Here is a 17,254-nt window from a genome sequence, read left to right as displayed (position 1 = left end):
ATGGTGCAGTAGGACTGGTAACCGTCCTTATTATCAACCTGGGAGTGCTCCTAGCTGGCTTCAGGTGAGGCTGGCCAGGGGCACCTGGGTGAAAATAGGAATGATTCTCGGTCATTCCCAGCAGACCTACAAAATAAAAAGGCGTCATATACAAAATGGAAACTAGGTCAGATTACAAAGGACGAATATAGGCAAATAACACAGGAATGCAGAGGCAAGATTAGAAAAGCAAAGGCACAAAATGAGCTCAAACTAGCTATGGGAATAAAGGGAAACAAGAAGACTTTTTATCAATATATTAGAAGCAAGAGGAAGACCAAGGACAGGGTAGGCCCACTGCTCAATGAGGAGGGGGAAACAGTAACGGGAGACTTGGAAATGGCAGAGATGCTTAATGACTTCTTTGTTTCTGTCTTCACTGAGAAGTCTGAAGGAATGTCTAATATAGTGAATGCTTACGGGAAGAGGGTAGGTTTAGAAGATAAAATAAAAAAAGAGCAAGTAAAAAATCACTTAGAAAAGTTAGATGCCTGCAAGTCACCAGGGCCTGATGACATGCATCCTAGAATACTCAAGGAGTTAATAGAGGAGGTATCTGAGCCTCTAGCTATTATCTTTGGGAAATCATGGGAGATGGGGGAGATTCCAGAAGAGTGGAAGGGGGCAAATATAGTGCCCATCTATAAAAAGGGAAATAAAAACAACCCAGGAAACTACAGAGCAGTTAGTTTAACTTCTGTTCCAGGGAAGATAATGGAGCAGATAATTAAAGAAATCATCTGCAAACGCTTGGAAGGTGGTAAGGTGATAGGGAATAGCCAGCATGGATTTGTAAAGAACAAATCGTGTCAAACTAATCTGATAGCTTTCTTTGATAGGATAACGAGCCTTGTGGATAAGGGAGAAGCGGTGGATGTGATATACCTAGACTTTAGTAAGGCATTTGATACAGTCTCACATGATATTCTTATAGATAAACTAGGAAAGTACAATTTAGATGGGGCTACTATAAGGTGGGTGCATAACTGGCTGGATAACCGTACTCAGAGAGTAGTTATTAATGGCTCCCAATCCTGCTGGAAAGGTATAACAAGTGGGGTTCCGCAGGGGTCTGTTTTGGGACCGGCTCTGTTCAATATCTTCATCAACGATTTAGATGTTGGCATAGAAAGTATGCTTATTAAGTTTGCGGATGATACCAAACTGGGAGGGATTGCAACTGCTTTGGAGGACAGGGTCAAAATTCAAAACGATCTGGACAAATTGGAGAAATGGTCTGAGGTAAACAGGATGAAGTTCAATAAAGATAAATGCAAAGTGCTCCACTTAGGAAGGAACAATCAGTTTCACACATACAGAATGGGAGGAGACTGTCTAGGAAGGAGTATGGCAGAAAGAGATCTAGGGGTCATAGTGGACCACAAGCTTAATATGAGTCAACAGTGTGATACTGTTGCAAAAAAAGCAAATGTGATTCTGGGATGCATTAACAGGTGTGTTGTAAACAAGACACGAGAAGTCATTCTTCTGCTTTACTCTGCGCTGGTTAGGCCTCAACTGGAGTATTGTGTCCAGTTCTGGGCACCGCATTTCAAGAAAGATGTGGAGAAACTGGAGAGGGTCCAGAGAAGAGCAACGAGAATGATTAAAGGTCTTGAGAACATGATCTATGAAGGAAGGCTGAAGGAATTGGGTTTGTTTAGTTTGGAAAAGAGAAGACTGAGAGGGGACATGATAGCAGTTTTCAGGTATCTAAAAGTGTGTCATCAGGAGGAGGGAGAAAACTTGTTCACCTTAGCCTCCAATGATAGAACAAGAAGCAATGGGCTTAAATTGCAGCAAGGGAGATTTAGGTTTTGACATTAGGAAAAAGTTCCTAACTGTCAGGGTAGTTAAACACTGGAATAGATTGCCTAGGGAAGTTGTGGAATCTCCATCGCTGGAGATATTTAAGAGTAGGTTAGATAAATGTCTATTAGGGATGGTCTAGACAGTATTTGGTCCTGCCATGAGGGCAGGGGACTGGACTCGATGACCTCTCGAGGTCCCTTCCAGTCCTAGAGTCTATGAGTCTATGAGATGGTACAGAACGGCTGGTAACCGTCCTCATCATAGCAACTGGGGGCTGAGCTCCATCAGCCCCCTCCCTTTCCTGTGTAAAGAAAAGATTCTGTCCTGCCTGGACTATCATAGCAGCGGCATGCTGGGCTCCTCTCCCCCACACCGCTTAATGTCCTGCCTGGACTGTCATAGCACCGGGAGGCTGCCTCCCCCTCATTTTATCTCACTAACAAGTCATTGTTTCTTATTCCTGCATTCTTTATAACTTCATGACACAAATGGGGGGGGACACTGCCATGGTAGCCCAGGAAGGTTGGGGGAGGAGGGAAGCAACGGGTGGGGTTGTTGCAGAGGCACCCCCCGTGAATGGCATGTAGCTCATCATTTCTGTGGGATCTGACACGAACCAGCTGTGCTCTCTGATACACTGGTTCTCTAGTACACTTGCCCCATATTCTAGGCAGGACTGACTATTTTTAGAAACCATAAAGGAGGAATTGACTCGGGGAGTCATTCCCAGTTTTGCCTTTGCGCCCCCAGCCAATCTCAGCCAGGGGCACCCATGATAGCAGCAGACAGCACAGAAGGACAGATAACCATCATCTCATTGCCAATTTACACCGGCAGCAGACAGTACAGAACAACTGATAACCGTCTCTGCTATCATGCAAAAGCAAATGAATGCTGCTGTGTAGCGCTGGAGTATCACCTCTGTCTGCGGCATCCAGTACACATACGGTGACTGTAAAAAAAAAAAAAAAAGCTGAACGGGCTCCATGGTTGCCGTGCTATGGCGTCTGCCAGGGCAATCCCGGGAAAAAGGGAGCGAAATGATTGTCTGCCGTTGCTTTCCCGGAGGAAGGAATGATTGATGACATTTACCCAAAACCACCCGCGACAATGATTTTTGCCCCATCAGCCACTGGGCTCTCAACTCAGAATTCTAAGGGGTGGGGGAGACTGCGGGAACTATGGGATAGCTACGGAATAGCTACCCACAGTGCAACGCTCCGGAAATCGATGCTAGCCTCGGACCATGGACGCACACCGCCGAATTAATGTGCTTAGTGCGGTCACGTGCACTTGACTTTATACAATCTGTTTTATAAAACCGGTTTATGTGAAATCAGAATAATCCCGTAGTGTACACATACCCTGAGGAAGATGGAGGCTGGAGAGAAACCAGCTTATCACTGTTGAGCAACACAAGTGAGTGACTTGTTTTCACCCTCTCCCCCAGCCTCCACAGGCTGCCTGAGCAGTGCTGCATATTTCCATTCTTAATTCCTTCCTTCCAGCTTTTAAAGAAACTCCAGGTAATCTGGTACATATGCACATTTTTTAGCATACAAAATGAAAATGCATCAATCTAAAAGCCACTTTCCAATTAGCTCATGATTTATTGAAAAATCTTAAATGGTGAGACCACTGCACCATTCACTTACACCAAGAGACTTATTAAAATACCTCAGCCAGTGCCTCTTTTAGCTTGTTATACTGTTCCACGTCAAAATGTTGGCTTCTGGATTTTCGGTAGAAGTAGTGGAGAAATTGCCTGTCTTTAACATCTGGGTAAACATAATCCTGACAGATAGAAAAAAGGACACAAATGTTTGGGTTTTCTGGGCAGGCAGAGGGTTAGGAGTGCAAAGACATTTGTACAGATGGAGATAAATCAAACTAACATACATAAAAAACAACCCTATTTTTCCCAGAGGAAATCTAAACTATTACAAATAAATGACCTTATTTTCAGAATGGCTGAGCACTCACAGCTCCGACTGGAGTGGATAGGTGAGATTGTCAGAGGAGACTAAGGAAGTTGGGCTCTTGACTCCCTAAGGCTCCTTTGAAAATCCCAGACAATGGCAGCATCTGAAAATCAGGCCATTAGTATTTATCAGTTTATCCCAGAACTACCTCAACCCTCCTGAAAGTCAGCAGAAAGCAAGAGGAGCAGAACTAACTCACAAACCCAGCTCTCAACAAACTAGCTGAGCTCCAAAACCCAGCATCCTTCCCCACCTGATATTTTATATTTACTATAGGTTCCACATGTGCAAGTACTGGATATTCACCAACTATGTCCATACCAAACAAAACAAAACAAAAACAGAGGAGTGCATTATTGAATATGCAGCATGAAAAGCAAGACAAGTTACCGTCCAACTATGTGCTTTATAGTACATTGTAGGATCCCAAACATTTAATGGGCAACAATGTTAGTTCCTTTATATTGTACACGATTTGATGGCCATTTCCACATTCTGTACTTTGTCCAAGTTCTGGGGTTTTGCTGTTCAGGAACCCTCCTTCCCCATCCTCTAAACATGCCTGATTCCAACTCGTGACTTCTCCTTTGCACATCCAAGAGCAAGAAAGGAAGATAGGCTACTTAAGAAAAATCTGCATCGTACTCAAGGAAATAAAGTAAAGCTATTCCAGGAAAAACAGCTGAAACATTTGCCAACCGCCTGGCCTCCTGCATCAAGTGACATATCAACTCCATCAAACAGAAAAAGCAACTGATGGGTTTGCCTTCCTGGCCCACTGCTAGGTTGCATTCCTTGACCAGCCCTGCTTCAGTACCTGCACTTTCTGTGTAGAGACGTATGAGATACAGTTACCATCCAGGCCACATACAAAGAATTGAATGAAAGAGAATAGTTTTCATTTTCAGCATCAGATGGCATCTCCCTGGTCACTAATTGCAATCAGGATTTTTAAGTGCAGCTCAGATGAGCAGTTTGTCCCTGAGCTACATTAAAAACAAAGTTCCAGCCTGAGTGCAGTTCTACAGAACACACACACAAGCTTTTGACGTTTAAATACATAGGGTAATTTATTATGGAAATTAGCGTAAGATGACTTCAGACATGTTTATATAATGGGACTTACCTGTTTAGTGAGTACAAAGTAAGCATAGAATGCCAGGGCACTCCCGTAAGTGATAAAATAGGTCACTGGCTCCATTATATCCCATGAATAGACCCACCACGTGAGCCACGCCAGGGCTCCACCTTGAGTGGACAGTAGTGCTAAGCCAGTCCATAGGAGCCTATTGGTCTTTGCATCTGCACTTGTTGCAATTTTGGCTTTCATCTAGGACAAAAACATTATTCACTCAACATGCAGATATTAATGTCATACATTCCTCTGACACAAGGGAGAGAACATATACCACTATGTACTTTCCGCGTGGATCAGAGCCAGCATTCAAGACTCCTATTCACTTTACTCCTGGGGAAATTCTGCGCCAAAAAATTAAAAATTCCATGTCAAAAAAATAAAAATTCTGCACATAATATTTTAAAATTCTGCATATTTTATCTGTCAAAACAACACAATATAATCATGCCAGTTTCTGTTATTTTGGTAATTTATTTCAAAATATCTGTTGGCAAGTATGTCTATAACAATGCAGACAGAAAAAAAAGATTCTAGTCATTTTTTTTTTGACAAATAGATTCCTTATGGAGCATATTAATACAGAACTTTGAGTAATTCATTTAAATTACAATGCAGAACTGTATTTCCTGCATCTATCAGAAGCAGTGCAAAGGCTTGTGAGTGTCAGGAGTAACAGAGGATCTGAGGGAGAGGGAAGGAGCCTGGAGTGAACCTGGAGCGTTGCTGAGTGTGGGTAGAAGTAGTATTGAACAGAGGGTTGGGGGGGCAGTAGGGGAGGGGGAAAGAGGGACAGGATTGTTAGGGAGTTGGGGAGCCTCCCCCATGCAGACCCTGGCTGTTCCTAAGCCTCTGCCATTCAGTCAGGCACATCTGCCCCTGTCCCTGCACCCTCCCATCCCAATGGGTCCCTGCAGCCTCCCTTCCTTGTTCCCATGCACCCCACTCCCATTTAACCCCTGGTTCAGTGCTGTCACCCCACTAGCTCCTGAGTCCACAACCCAGTCTTGTCTCTCCAGACTGACACCCTCCCTACCCCCACAATCTAACCTGGCTCCACCGGCCAGGTGCTATGATCAACTTCTACTCCTGGGGGAATTCTGTGCCACTGCGTGCACACAGAATTTTTTTCCCCCCACAGAAAATACATTCTGCCCCAGAAGTGCTGCAGTTCCATCTTTTGCCCACCAGAGGCTGCTGTGGCACCAGAACAGGCCACTGCATTCATGCTGTTGGCTTTTCTGGCACCACAGTGGCCTCTGGTGGGCAAAAGGCAGAACTGCAGCATTTCAGAGGCAGAATGTATTTTCTGCAGAACAAAATAAAATTCTGTGGGATACATGTATTCTGTGCATGTGCAGAATTCCCCCAGGAGTATCACTTGCAGGCCTTCCCTGCCCAGAAAGGCTTTGAGTTCACTCCCTGCATGGAGTACAGAGTATGAGCTCTGCTAGGCTTCTATTTGGCCCTCCATCTACAACTTCGGGACTCTACCAATTGGATTTGCATGCATCACTTGACGCTTCCTGATTTTTCAGAGAGGCACTTTCATAGCAGCTCTGAGATTGCTGCCTTCAACGTGAGGTCTGTTCACATCCCATCAGACTCTTACTGGTCTCCTCCTCCTTATTCATCACTTCATGTCACTTTAGCTTAGCCTGTCTTAGATTCGCCATGTTTGCCCCTTTCCTAAGTTATGGTCATCATTAGTCAGATCCAACTGGCTGACCTGATGATAGCGTCATCACAGAAAAACAACACTTTTTTAACTCACTAATTATTTTTTTGTGATATCCCAATATCACTCTGGACACCCACCCAGGTTCAGACAAAGTAACCAGGCAGATCAGGGTAGTGCCAGCTCCCCATAATTTTTCTTCAATTCTAGAAATTCTCAATAGGATACTCCACGAAACATGAGAAGGAGGAATTGGGTTGGAAATAATCTGCATATGGACTGGCCATCACCTACCTGTCTGACAAATAAGGAAGGTGTGGCCCATTCATTCATACTGGAGCTGTCACGTCACGGAAATTCATTAAGAGAAATTTTTTTTTAATATTTAAAAAAAAAAATCCTTCCCAACCTGCTCAAGGGGTACGAGCTGTTCCCTTAGGTGATCCAGTTTCTGAAGCAGTTCTCTCTCTCTCCTTAACTGGTGGTCTTCTAAATGAAGGGCGATGAACAGTCTGTGAACCAAGGATTTGATATCTTCTGCTTCAGTAGCATGCTCTCTACTCCACTTCTCTGAAAAAAGACCATGGTTGTCATAAGAGAGACAAGATGGGTGAGGTAGTATCTTTTTATTGGACCAACTTCTGTTGGTAAAAGAGACAAGTGGTCAATCTTACACAGTGACCTCAAGGAGACCTCTGTGTATCCTCGAAAGCTTGTCTCTCACCAACAGAAGTTGGTCCAATAAAAGATATTAGCTCTCTCACCATGCCTCTCTAATATACTAGGACCAACATGGTTACAAGACTGCAAATGTGGTTGTCATGACTGGTAAGATGTATCAAGCAATGCTCTTATAAGAAAAAAACAGTCACTGTTTTAAGAGTGTTTATATGAGGCCACAAACTGAGGCTTAAAGGGGAGATGAAGCCAGACTTATTTTTTGTGGGGACTGCCATGGCCCTTTTTAAAAAAAAATTGACAAAAATATGCCTTGGAACAGATGTAACTGGATAATCAGATTTATGAAAACTTTAACACAGCTGTGGTTCTTACCTTTTACAGGGACTTGTACACTATAAGTTGTGTTGTTGATTACAAGTTTGAAGTCATTCATCAACAAAATTTCCATCAATGCTGTAGTAGGGATCTTGCTACCATCTGTAGGAGAAAACAGAAAGGCTTAAATCCCTAACACAAAATTTACTTTATTAAAGAAAAACCTGCAGTTGCATGTGCTTGCATTTCATTTGAACTATTTGGCATAACTCGCTATTGCCAGCAGCCTCCTTTTTATTTCAGTGTCACGGACAGAGATTGTAAAGATAAAGCTATATGTAAAGATTCTCTTTACTTGTGCCAAGACCTTAAAATTCTCCATTTTACTGAACACCAAGTCTTGTTTACTTTTAACCATTTCTTTTTGCATTTTGTTTAGTCTGGAAAATTCAACTAGTTAGATCAGATTCACTTTCTAGACAAAGAATGGTCTTGCGGTTACAATATGGGGCTCTGCCTCAGGGGATCTAGCTCCACCAAACTTATTGAGGGACCTAGCTAAGTCAAAGTTTCTCTGTCTGTCTCTGTTTTTTCTTAGTTGGAGATGATTCTGTTAAGCTCTCAGAAGCATTGAGAGGCTAACATTGCAAACATTAATGTTTTGGATGGAGGATACTACAACATAAGACTGTAAGACCTTAGAAATTCCACACAAGAACTCAAGGATTATGATGCAAAAGTTATTTACAACCTTAATTACAGTATCACTACTGTGGCTCCATTTCTCTTTAGTTGGGATTTATTGTTTGAAACCAGAGTATCAATCACTGAAGGAAGAAAGATGAAGATGTAACTCCTTTCCATGCCAACTTTTTACTATTAAGTTGACGGCCTCTTCAGCATGGCTATAGAAGTCATAGAAGTCCTATATTTTCAGTCCTCATTCACACACACAATTTTGGTTGAACCCTGAAGAAGATTTGTTGTAAACTAAACACACCTCACTCCGTTACAGATTTCCTTTCCCTGGATGATTTCTTCTAGCTGAGCATAGAGAATTGTGGCATTCTTGTTCTCCAGATTTTCCTAATCAGTCAGTACAGATGGGAAAATTTAGTGCTTACACTTTTAACACATTTTTAAAGCAGGCTTTAGCTTTGGTTGGGAGCTAGGGGTGTGTATATGGAATAGTCTTATTAAGGGAGGTAAGGAGGCAGAAAGGAGACCGTGCACTGGCCTCTGTAGAAGAGAGTTCAAACTCATTCTCATCCTTTTGTACATAGACTTGTGGAAGTACTTATTGGCCCAGCAACAATGAAAAATAAGGGTAAAAAGATTAACAGTTCACATGAATCTGAACAACTATTGAAGATTGCAGACAAGGGAACAAAACAGATAACAGCATAGGAAGGACTGCAAGACAGGTGCAGACAGAGGACTTCTCTAAAACAGTGAAGCACTGAAAATATTGATAAATGAATGGCATATATGATAATCACTGGAGTGAGGACTGTTTTGTTGTTCCTTTCCACCTCAATCCCATTTGCTTCCATAAATCTATGGTGCAAACTGCTGACTTCAGTTTGCTTCTTGTACTAATGATCCCAAATTTAGGAAAATACATAATCACAAGCTTAAGTCCACTCCCAATGGTTTTAAGGACACATTGAAGTACTTTGCTGAACCGGGACCTAAGCACCTGAAATAGACAGATGCCCAGGAGATATAGAAGAGTTCAGAGAAACAGGAAATCTGGGATCTGGTTCTATCTCTGCCACTGACTAGCTGTTTGATCTTACCTCCAATTTCCTATTAATAATTTTGAGACTCTTGGCTGAGAGGTGCTATATGAGTGGGAAGATACAAGTATGATTCCTGATTGAGCATATTGGAGGTTTTATCCTGCCATGCTACAGTCCCAGACTTTCCATCTGTCTCCATGTGCCTGCTGTAGAAGCACACTGTAGATAATTCCACAACTTCACTTTCTCATTGGCACGCTGCTGTCTGGACCCATTTGGCAGTATCTGCTGAGATTTCTATTAATGAGCTCAAGAAGCTGACACACCAGCTGGCTCTCCCTACTCACTCTGTGTGGGTAGGGTGACAAACTTGGAGCACTATCACTTTCATCCAAAAAATTTAAACTGTGCACATCCACTCAGTTTTTCAACATTTTACAAATGTCACTTTACTAATTTACATGTAAATGAGCTTCAGCAGTCTCATTAAAATGACATTTAAGACAACAATACTTCAAAAAGGAACACTTGTTTGAAAGCGCCAGACGGGATTTCTTTTTCATATTTCATGCAATATTGAGCTATATTAACCCGTCTAATGCTTTGCTAACTGGAGAAAAAACAGAAGAGCATTGGAAGCCTGAAAAACATCTCAATTTTCTGTACAAGGCAATTTTTCTTCCCATTTATCATACTGCAGGTGCAGAGATGTCAACAAAAAGTTTTTATTTGTCTAAATTTATACAGTGCTAGAATGAGATCCACAGAAAAAAAGTAAAGTAAACAAGCCACTTCAGGTTATCTTATCTTTTTCTAATAGTGTTAGGTTAGATCTTTCTACTTCCATTTTCTCTACTAGCAAAAACAGGAGAAATATCTACATTTAAATCAAAACCTCCTGGGATATTCGTTTCTTGTTATTTAAATATATATATATGTGTCACATTTTAAAATGTAATAATCCATAGTGTTTGGCTAACACTTGTCAGTATAATATTAATTTCCTGATAAAGAAAATATAAAAAGTTATTCTTCATTGTTACAATTACTTGGTATTTGAAGGTGTGCGGCAGAGAAGATTAACTATGTCACAGCTGTTAAATAAATTCAAGCCAGATACTTTATCAGATGAGATGTTTCCATCCTCGGTGAAGTTAGCCATATTTCCTCTAGAATTGGTAGGACATCTGCAAAATATGTGGCCTTGCAATTTCTTATTGAAAGAGCATTGTGCACTATATCAACACAGTAACTGTGAAGCTTGAACTGAAGCGAAGAATGGTTGGTTAACATTAAACTTTCTCAGCTTAATACACAGGAATTGGATTCAGCAGACAGTTACACTTGTAAGTGTAAATACTCCATGTAAACTCCACTAACATCAATAAAACTTTTTACTGGGGTAGCTGTGCTCACAGATGCACTTTCCGCAAGATTGTGCCCTGACTTAGTTGTTTGCAAAGATGGGGGCTAGCCCCACATTTCAGCATAATCTATTATAAAAACTCACATATGTCCTAGTCCAGACAGTTCTGAGGGTAGCAATTTGTTTTCTTGCTTGCAGAGAATAAGAAAGTGTTACAGAATATAACTTTTGCAATGCCTATATTTTATCCACATGCTCAAATAGACAGACTATTGCCTTCAGTAAATCAATCTACACGCTTTATGGATTCAGAAGATAAAAAATGTTCTAAGACGGAGTAGGCAACCTATGGCACTCGTGCTGAAGGTGGCACGCAAGCTGATTTTCAGTGGCAGTCACACTGCCTGGATCCTAGCCACCGGTCTGGGGGGGCTCTGCATTTTAATTTTATTTTAAATGAAGCTTCTTAAACATTTTGAAACCTTATTTACTTTACATACAACAATAGTTTAGTTATATATTTTAGACTTATAGAAAGAGAATTTCTAAAAAGGTTAAGATATATTATTGACATGCGAAACCTTAAAATTAGAGTGAATAAATGAAGACCCGGCACACCACTTCTGAAAGGTTGCCGACCCCTGTTCTAAGGGATGAAAATCAATTACAAAAAGGAAAATCTAAGTTCCTGCTTATAACTGTAATAGTTTGTAAGTGGTAATATACTACTTCAGAGATTACAGTATGAGCACACCACAGTAGTGACAGGGTAGTTCTGGTTGAAAAGGCACCTTCATTATTAACTTCTATTTTCAACAGATTATTAAAAAAATAGTTCCCTGCTTAAAAGCATCACCTCTGGCTCACAAACACAAAATTTCAGCCCAAAGGTATACTTTCCATTAGAAAGTCTGCTTGGTTTTGTATTATATAGATGTGAAAAAAAAATGTCTCATTCATAGTCCAAAAACTGCAGAAGATGCACATTCTAATAACTTATCCAGTGGTTTTGTGTTTAGCAGTCTCTGTTACCAGGATGTATGTTTTGTTAAATTAAAACATTGGTAGAGAAATAAAGATACATAGCAACATTTTCAAAAGCATCCAAGTGATGGTTCAGGTTGTCCTGGGGGCGGATCATCCAGAGTAGGCATCGACACCAGAGTCAGGTGCCTGGAAGAATCTGTCGCTCTTTATCAGTAGCTCAATATTCTGTGGGGCGTGGTGATTTTGTTTCTAAAGGATTTATGTGGGCTATCTTCAGGACAATGAGTTTTGCTTAATGTGCCCCCGATCAGTACTGAGTTTTTAGGGCTGCCTTGGTGCCAGTAATGTTGGGGTCTACTTCCATGCCCAGTCCTTTATTACCACCCTCTTCTGTGCGCCAGTCTTTGGAATCGCTTGTTTATTAGACAGGGTGCTGTATAAGGCTGGCTTGCCTGTTAATAGCACTCTAGAGCTTGTCTCCTCAGACATTCATAGGCTGCTCCAGAAGATGGAGCTTCAGCCTTATGTCCTGTGACTTACACATTCTTGTGGAGAATGACAGGTGCACCAAAAACCCACTCAGCATACATGACTCTCCTAAACAGAAGAGACGACATTTGTGTCCATCTTTCAGGGGAATGAGACCATCACAGGACATACAGGGCTTGAAGCCACAGGGTGAGTCCACTATGTTAAGTAGCCTGTAGAGGGGGTCTGTACGAGGAAGGAGCTGGGGCAGGGGACAGTTTAACCATCAATACTCAGTCTAGACAGGTCAATATAGATCATGGCAGTCTTATGTTGAAGAATCAGAAGAATTCTGAATGTTTGTAGAAGATTTTTGGGAAGGTTTAGTCAAGAACCATCATGTTGGACAATTGCCAGGTTTTGCCTCATTGCCATGGTGGTAAGAGATAATTGAGGGAGAGTTGTGGTCACTGCACCCTTTATGTTTCTGAGACTAGAGAACTGCAGTTGATCGGCTTCAATAGAAGAAATGTGTTTTAAAGAGGTATCTGACAGAAGCAGCTTGGAACACAGCAAGAGAAGGAGTTGTAGAACTTCCTGGTGTGAAAGCCAGCATGGAAGAAGGCGCAAAGATAGAGAATGGTTTAAGGCTGGAGGGCCTGGGCTGAAAAAAAGAGAGAAATATGTAAGACGAGGTGATAACAGAGTTGTGAGAAAGCACAGTGTTGGGCAAAGGTGAAGGTGAGACGTTTCAACCCACTGGAAAGGCCAAGAGTAGGCAATGAAGGAATTCAAAGAGCGACACGACCTGGTCAGAGTGGCTAGTAAGGACAGGACCGGAGCCAGGGTTTCCCGCTCCCTAGGCGCACAGCCATTTCGCTGCCCCCCGTGCTGATCCCGCGGCTCCGGTGGAGCTGCTGCAGGCATTCCTGCGGAGGGTCCGTTGGTCCGTGGCTCTGGTGGAGCCACGGGGGCAGCCAACCATCCGCAGGCACGCCTGTGGCAGGTCAACCGGAGCCTCCTGCCGCCCCCCCCCCGGCAAAATGCCGCCCCCTCGATAATCCTGGCGCCCTAGCCGATTGCCTAGACTGCCTAAATGGTAGTGCTGGCCCTGGGTAAGGAAGATCGTTTTGGCAGCAACATTTTGAATTGATTGTAGGGGTGTGAGGGGGGGAATCAAGGTGGTCACAACAGTCCAGTTTGCATCAATCTGGGGCAAAAGACGATTAAGCCACAGGACAAGGGCTTGGGGAGGGAGAAATCAAAGAGGAAATCTTTTAGGCTTGGTCTACACTAGTGGGGGAGAGCAATCTAAGTTACATACGTAGCTGAAATCAATGTACTTAGATCTACTTACTATGGTGTTTTCCCTGTAGTGAGTCAACTGCTAATGCTCCCCCGTCGAGTCCACCTAGGAGTACAGGAGTCAATGGGAGAGCGCTCAATTTATGGCGTCTAGAGTAGACGCAATAAATCGACCCCCGCTGTATCGATTGCTGCCTGCTGATCTGATGGGTTGTATAGACATAGCCTTAGAAACATACAGGAAGAATAAAGAGGATTTTGCAACAAATTGGACATAGGGGGGAGAAGAGAAGAGGGTCAAATATGACACTGAGGCTGTGAGCCTAGGAAACAGGAATTGTAGTGAAATTGTTAACAGAGAAAGTAATACAAGATCCTCAATTTTCCCCACTGTGATCTGGGTTATCCAGAAAGATATGCTGACAGACAGAAGGAGACAGGATAGGTAGAAGAGATTGTGGTGAAGAGGAAGATTTTGGAGTAACAAACAATGGAAGTATGAGAGGCCATCAAGGGAAAGCATGTATGGGGTTGAAGGAAATAAAAGCAGCAGGCCAATGGCAATATTTTCTTCATTAAGGGGTTTTAAGTTTGTAAAACAAAGTAACTAACCCACTCAAAAAGTCCCGCACAACAAGCCTATGGGTTAATCTCAAATTGCTTATTTAAGGGTCACATACCCATCTTTGAGCAAGTCTTTAGGAATTTCTTCATTCAGGGAATTATAAGAATTGAGATCTTTGTTCCACAGTGGATTTTATTGCCAGAATAATGGAACTCACTTGGTTTTGATTGCAGAACACCACAAGACACATTCATGAAAAGAAAAGCTATGCCTCCAGCTAAAGAAAGCCTCACCTATTATTATTCTCAAGTTGTCTCCCAGCCTTTACATCATACTCACAGAAACACTGACTGACACAACAACTAGTCACACAGAGACTCTCTCCCAACCCAGTGCAGGGGCCTGTAAGACTAGTGGTAGGAGACATATTGGGAAAGCCAGAAGCATTAAAAATCCCTGTAAAAAAGGTGAGCTTTTTGAAGTCTGTATCAAAGAAAAGTACCAGATCATAAAAAGGTTAAACTGACAGGTCCAAATTCTGTATTTTTAATCAGGCTTCTCTAGGGAGATACTGAAATTAACCCATGAAACATCATTAATTTATGATGCTCTTAAGGAGTACTAACAATTAAGAACCACCCATCCTCTTTAGTTCTATAGAATTTGATCAATGACCGAGAAAAAGAATACTGCCCAAGGCAATTACTCTTTAAACCTTGTTTAAGAAAGGACAAGTTCAGGTTATTTTAAAACAGGCAGCAGAGTTTGCAGATACCTGTTGTAAAGACTTCTGCCCTCTCAATTCCTTTATCTTCTTTCTGTATATCCTGCAGGAAGGTCCCCACCCTTGTTAACATTGGCTTGATGGTAAACTGACAGCGCTCTTTTCTTGAGGGTAACATAAGAGTTACCACAGGAAGGCCATATCTGTAACTGACAGTTACTTCTGAAAAAAAAGAAATGAAGCCATATTGTAATGTTTTAAATTCACATTTGCTTTTTAAAACAGTGATGTTTAATACAGAAAGACACATAGTACTTCTGCATTTGTTCAATGTACCGTACTTAACTACAACATAATGCTTCATACTTTAACTTCTGGAACACTATTCATTATCAACAATAATTAAGACCAACCACATGACTATGAAGCAAGTCTCCTTCCTATTTTAATCCTGGGGCAACAAGCTCCAAAAGAGTAAGTTAATTGCTCAAAGTCACTCAAGAAGTCATTGACAAGAATAAAAACCCAATCTCCTGACTCCCAGTTCTGTGCAGTAACCTCTCACCGTGGCTGAATTAGAGATACCTGCAGCTATGCAACTGAAGTCATGCACATTCGATGTTTCTAAACATGTCATTTTCAGATGGCTGGAATTGGAAGCTCGGTTGATTTGAAAAGAGAAAAAACTTACCATCAGATGGCACCAGTGTGCTATAGCATGCTGCTTTATGGTGCTTCAGATTTCCAGTTTGCTTCAGACGCAGCATCTGCAACAGAGATTTTGGCTTTAGGAAAGGGTTGGGACAGAATGTTTCCTTGGTGAGAGGCAGTCTCCAGCCCAATACGGTGATCTACTGAAAATATGAAAAATCATCTCCTCAAGTATAAAAGGCTTTAGAGACTCTGCTTGCTGGGCAGGACCATTCCTATTTGTCCTAAACAAAGTGCAGTTAGGCTATAGGCAACAATTTACAGATACTCTTAATCTTTCACCCAATATGCTACTAATATCTTAAGATGAAAGCACTGCTCAGAAATAGAGTAGCACTTCTTTTTGCATTAGGCAGCACACTGTAAATAACTTGAAATGTTTCTACACTGTCATGGCTTGTAGGAGAGAATATCACCACTCATTATGCACACAACTGCTTGGAGTAAGTCATGCAACTTATAACAGCATTTGCCTGTGTTGAATGAAAAACAGCATACTGGGTACATTTGAAAAAAGGATTATACTCTAAATAAGTAAATCACTAAATGGTCCAAGGTTACTCAGTGTATTTCATAATTTTATAAAAGCAGCAAAGAATCCTGTGGCACCTTATAGACTAACAGACGTTTTGGAGCATGAGCTTTCGTGGGTGAATACCCACTTCCTCAGATGCATGCATGCAGACATGCATCTGAGGAAGTGGGTATTCACCCACGAAAGCTCATGCTCCAAAACGTCTGTTAGTCTATAAGGTGCCACAGGATTCTTTGCTGCTTTTACAGATCCAGACTAACACGGCTACCCTCTGATACTTGACATAATTTTATAGCGGATTTCAAACACAATTACTGTTTGCAACTACAGTGCACTGCTAGTGCAACAACTTGATATCTTCATCACCGTATACCCCATTGAAAGAGACCTACCAATATGTAAAAAGCCCCATTGTGTTACTGTGACGCATGGCCAGAAAGGGTTAAACATCTTGCAAAATACCCTCAAAAGACAAGTGGGGAGGTAATGGTGGTGTTTTTCTGTATTTACATACAGGGCCATCCCTACCCCTTCCCCTTAGCCCCCACTCCTGCTCCGCCCTGCCCTGCCTCTTCCCACCCCCCCGCTCCGCTCCTCCCCCACTCCACCCCTCCTTCCCCCAATCCCTGTTCCCTGAGCTATGGGTGCCGGGGGACTGCAGCAGGGGTCCGAGTTGGGCCCGCCCTACACTCACTGGGCAGTGGAGCAACCTGGCCCCAGCCTGCTACGCTACGCTGGCTCCCAGCCACAGCACTGGTGAGGGCTGAGGGTCGGTTCCCCTGGCTCCCAGGCTTGGGGGAAGAGGGGAGCAGAGTGCAGCAGGCTGGGGCTGGGTTGGTCCACTTCTCGTGGGCCTGACTCCTGCTGCCTTCCTGTACTGGCTGCTCCAGCCTCCCAAGCTCTTGGGCGCAGGCCCCCGTCCCAGGGGGGCTGCATAGGGCACCAGACTCTCTAGGGATGGCCCTGTTTACATATGTATGAGTAAAGCCCGTCTATGCTATATTCTGTAATTCAGAGATCAAAAGAACATCCTAGCATTTAAATCAGGGGTGGGCAAACTTTTCCGATCCTTTGGAATTGGTAGAACCTTTTCTTTTATATGATGAAATAAGATTTACAAAAATTTTAATTATATTTGATGGGGATACTTGGCTGGAGGCCTGAGGCTGGTTCACTTTAAGGGAACTGTGTTGTTTGGACTTCTGAGTA

At 42.4% G+C, this 17,254-nt stretch overlaps 1 protein-coding gene across 7 annotated transcripts in view; it reads right to left on the bottom strand.

Moving 5' to 3' along the window:
• MCUB (mitochondrial calcium uniporter dominant negative beta subunit) overlaps window positions 1-17,254 on the bottom strand; it is a 109,130-nt gene that overhangs the window by 1,837 nt on the left and 90,039 nt on the right. For all 7 annotated transcript variants that reach the window (XM_030564574.1, XM_030564575.1, XM_030564578.1 and 4 more), the window contains 7 exons: window positions 15,491-15,566; window positions 14,851-15,021; window positions 13,563-13,616; window positions 7,700-7,804; window positions 7,056-7,216; window positions 4,960-5,163; window positions 3,529-3,645 (listed from right to left, as the gene is read on the bottom strand). In XM_030564574.1, the coding sequence (XP_030420434.1) occupies window positions 3,529-3,645; window positions 4,960-5,163; window positions 7,056-7,216; window positions 7,700-7,804; window positions 13,563-13,616; window positions 14,851-15,021; window positions 15,491-15,566 (888 nt within the window). The remainder of the gene's footprint in view (window positions 1-3,528; window positions 3,646-4,959; window positions 5,164-7,055; window positions 7,217-7,699; window positions 7,805-13,562; window positions 13,617-14,850; window positions 15,022-15,490; window positions 15,567-17,254) is intronic.

Source organism: Gopherus evgoodei, chromosome 5, assembly GCF_007399415.2.
Source record: "Gopherus evgoodei ecotype Sinaloan lineage chromosome 5, rGopEvg1_v1.p, whole genome shotgun sequence".
In the NCBI taxonomy this organism is placed as follows: Eukaryota; Metazoa; Chordata; order Testudines; family Testudinidae; genus Gopherus; species Gopherus evgoodei.
The sequence above is the reverse complement of the archived record's forward strand: the minus strand, read 5'-3'. Positions and strand labels throughout refer to the sequence as shown.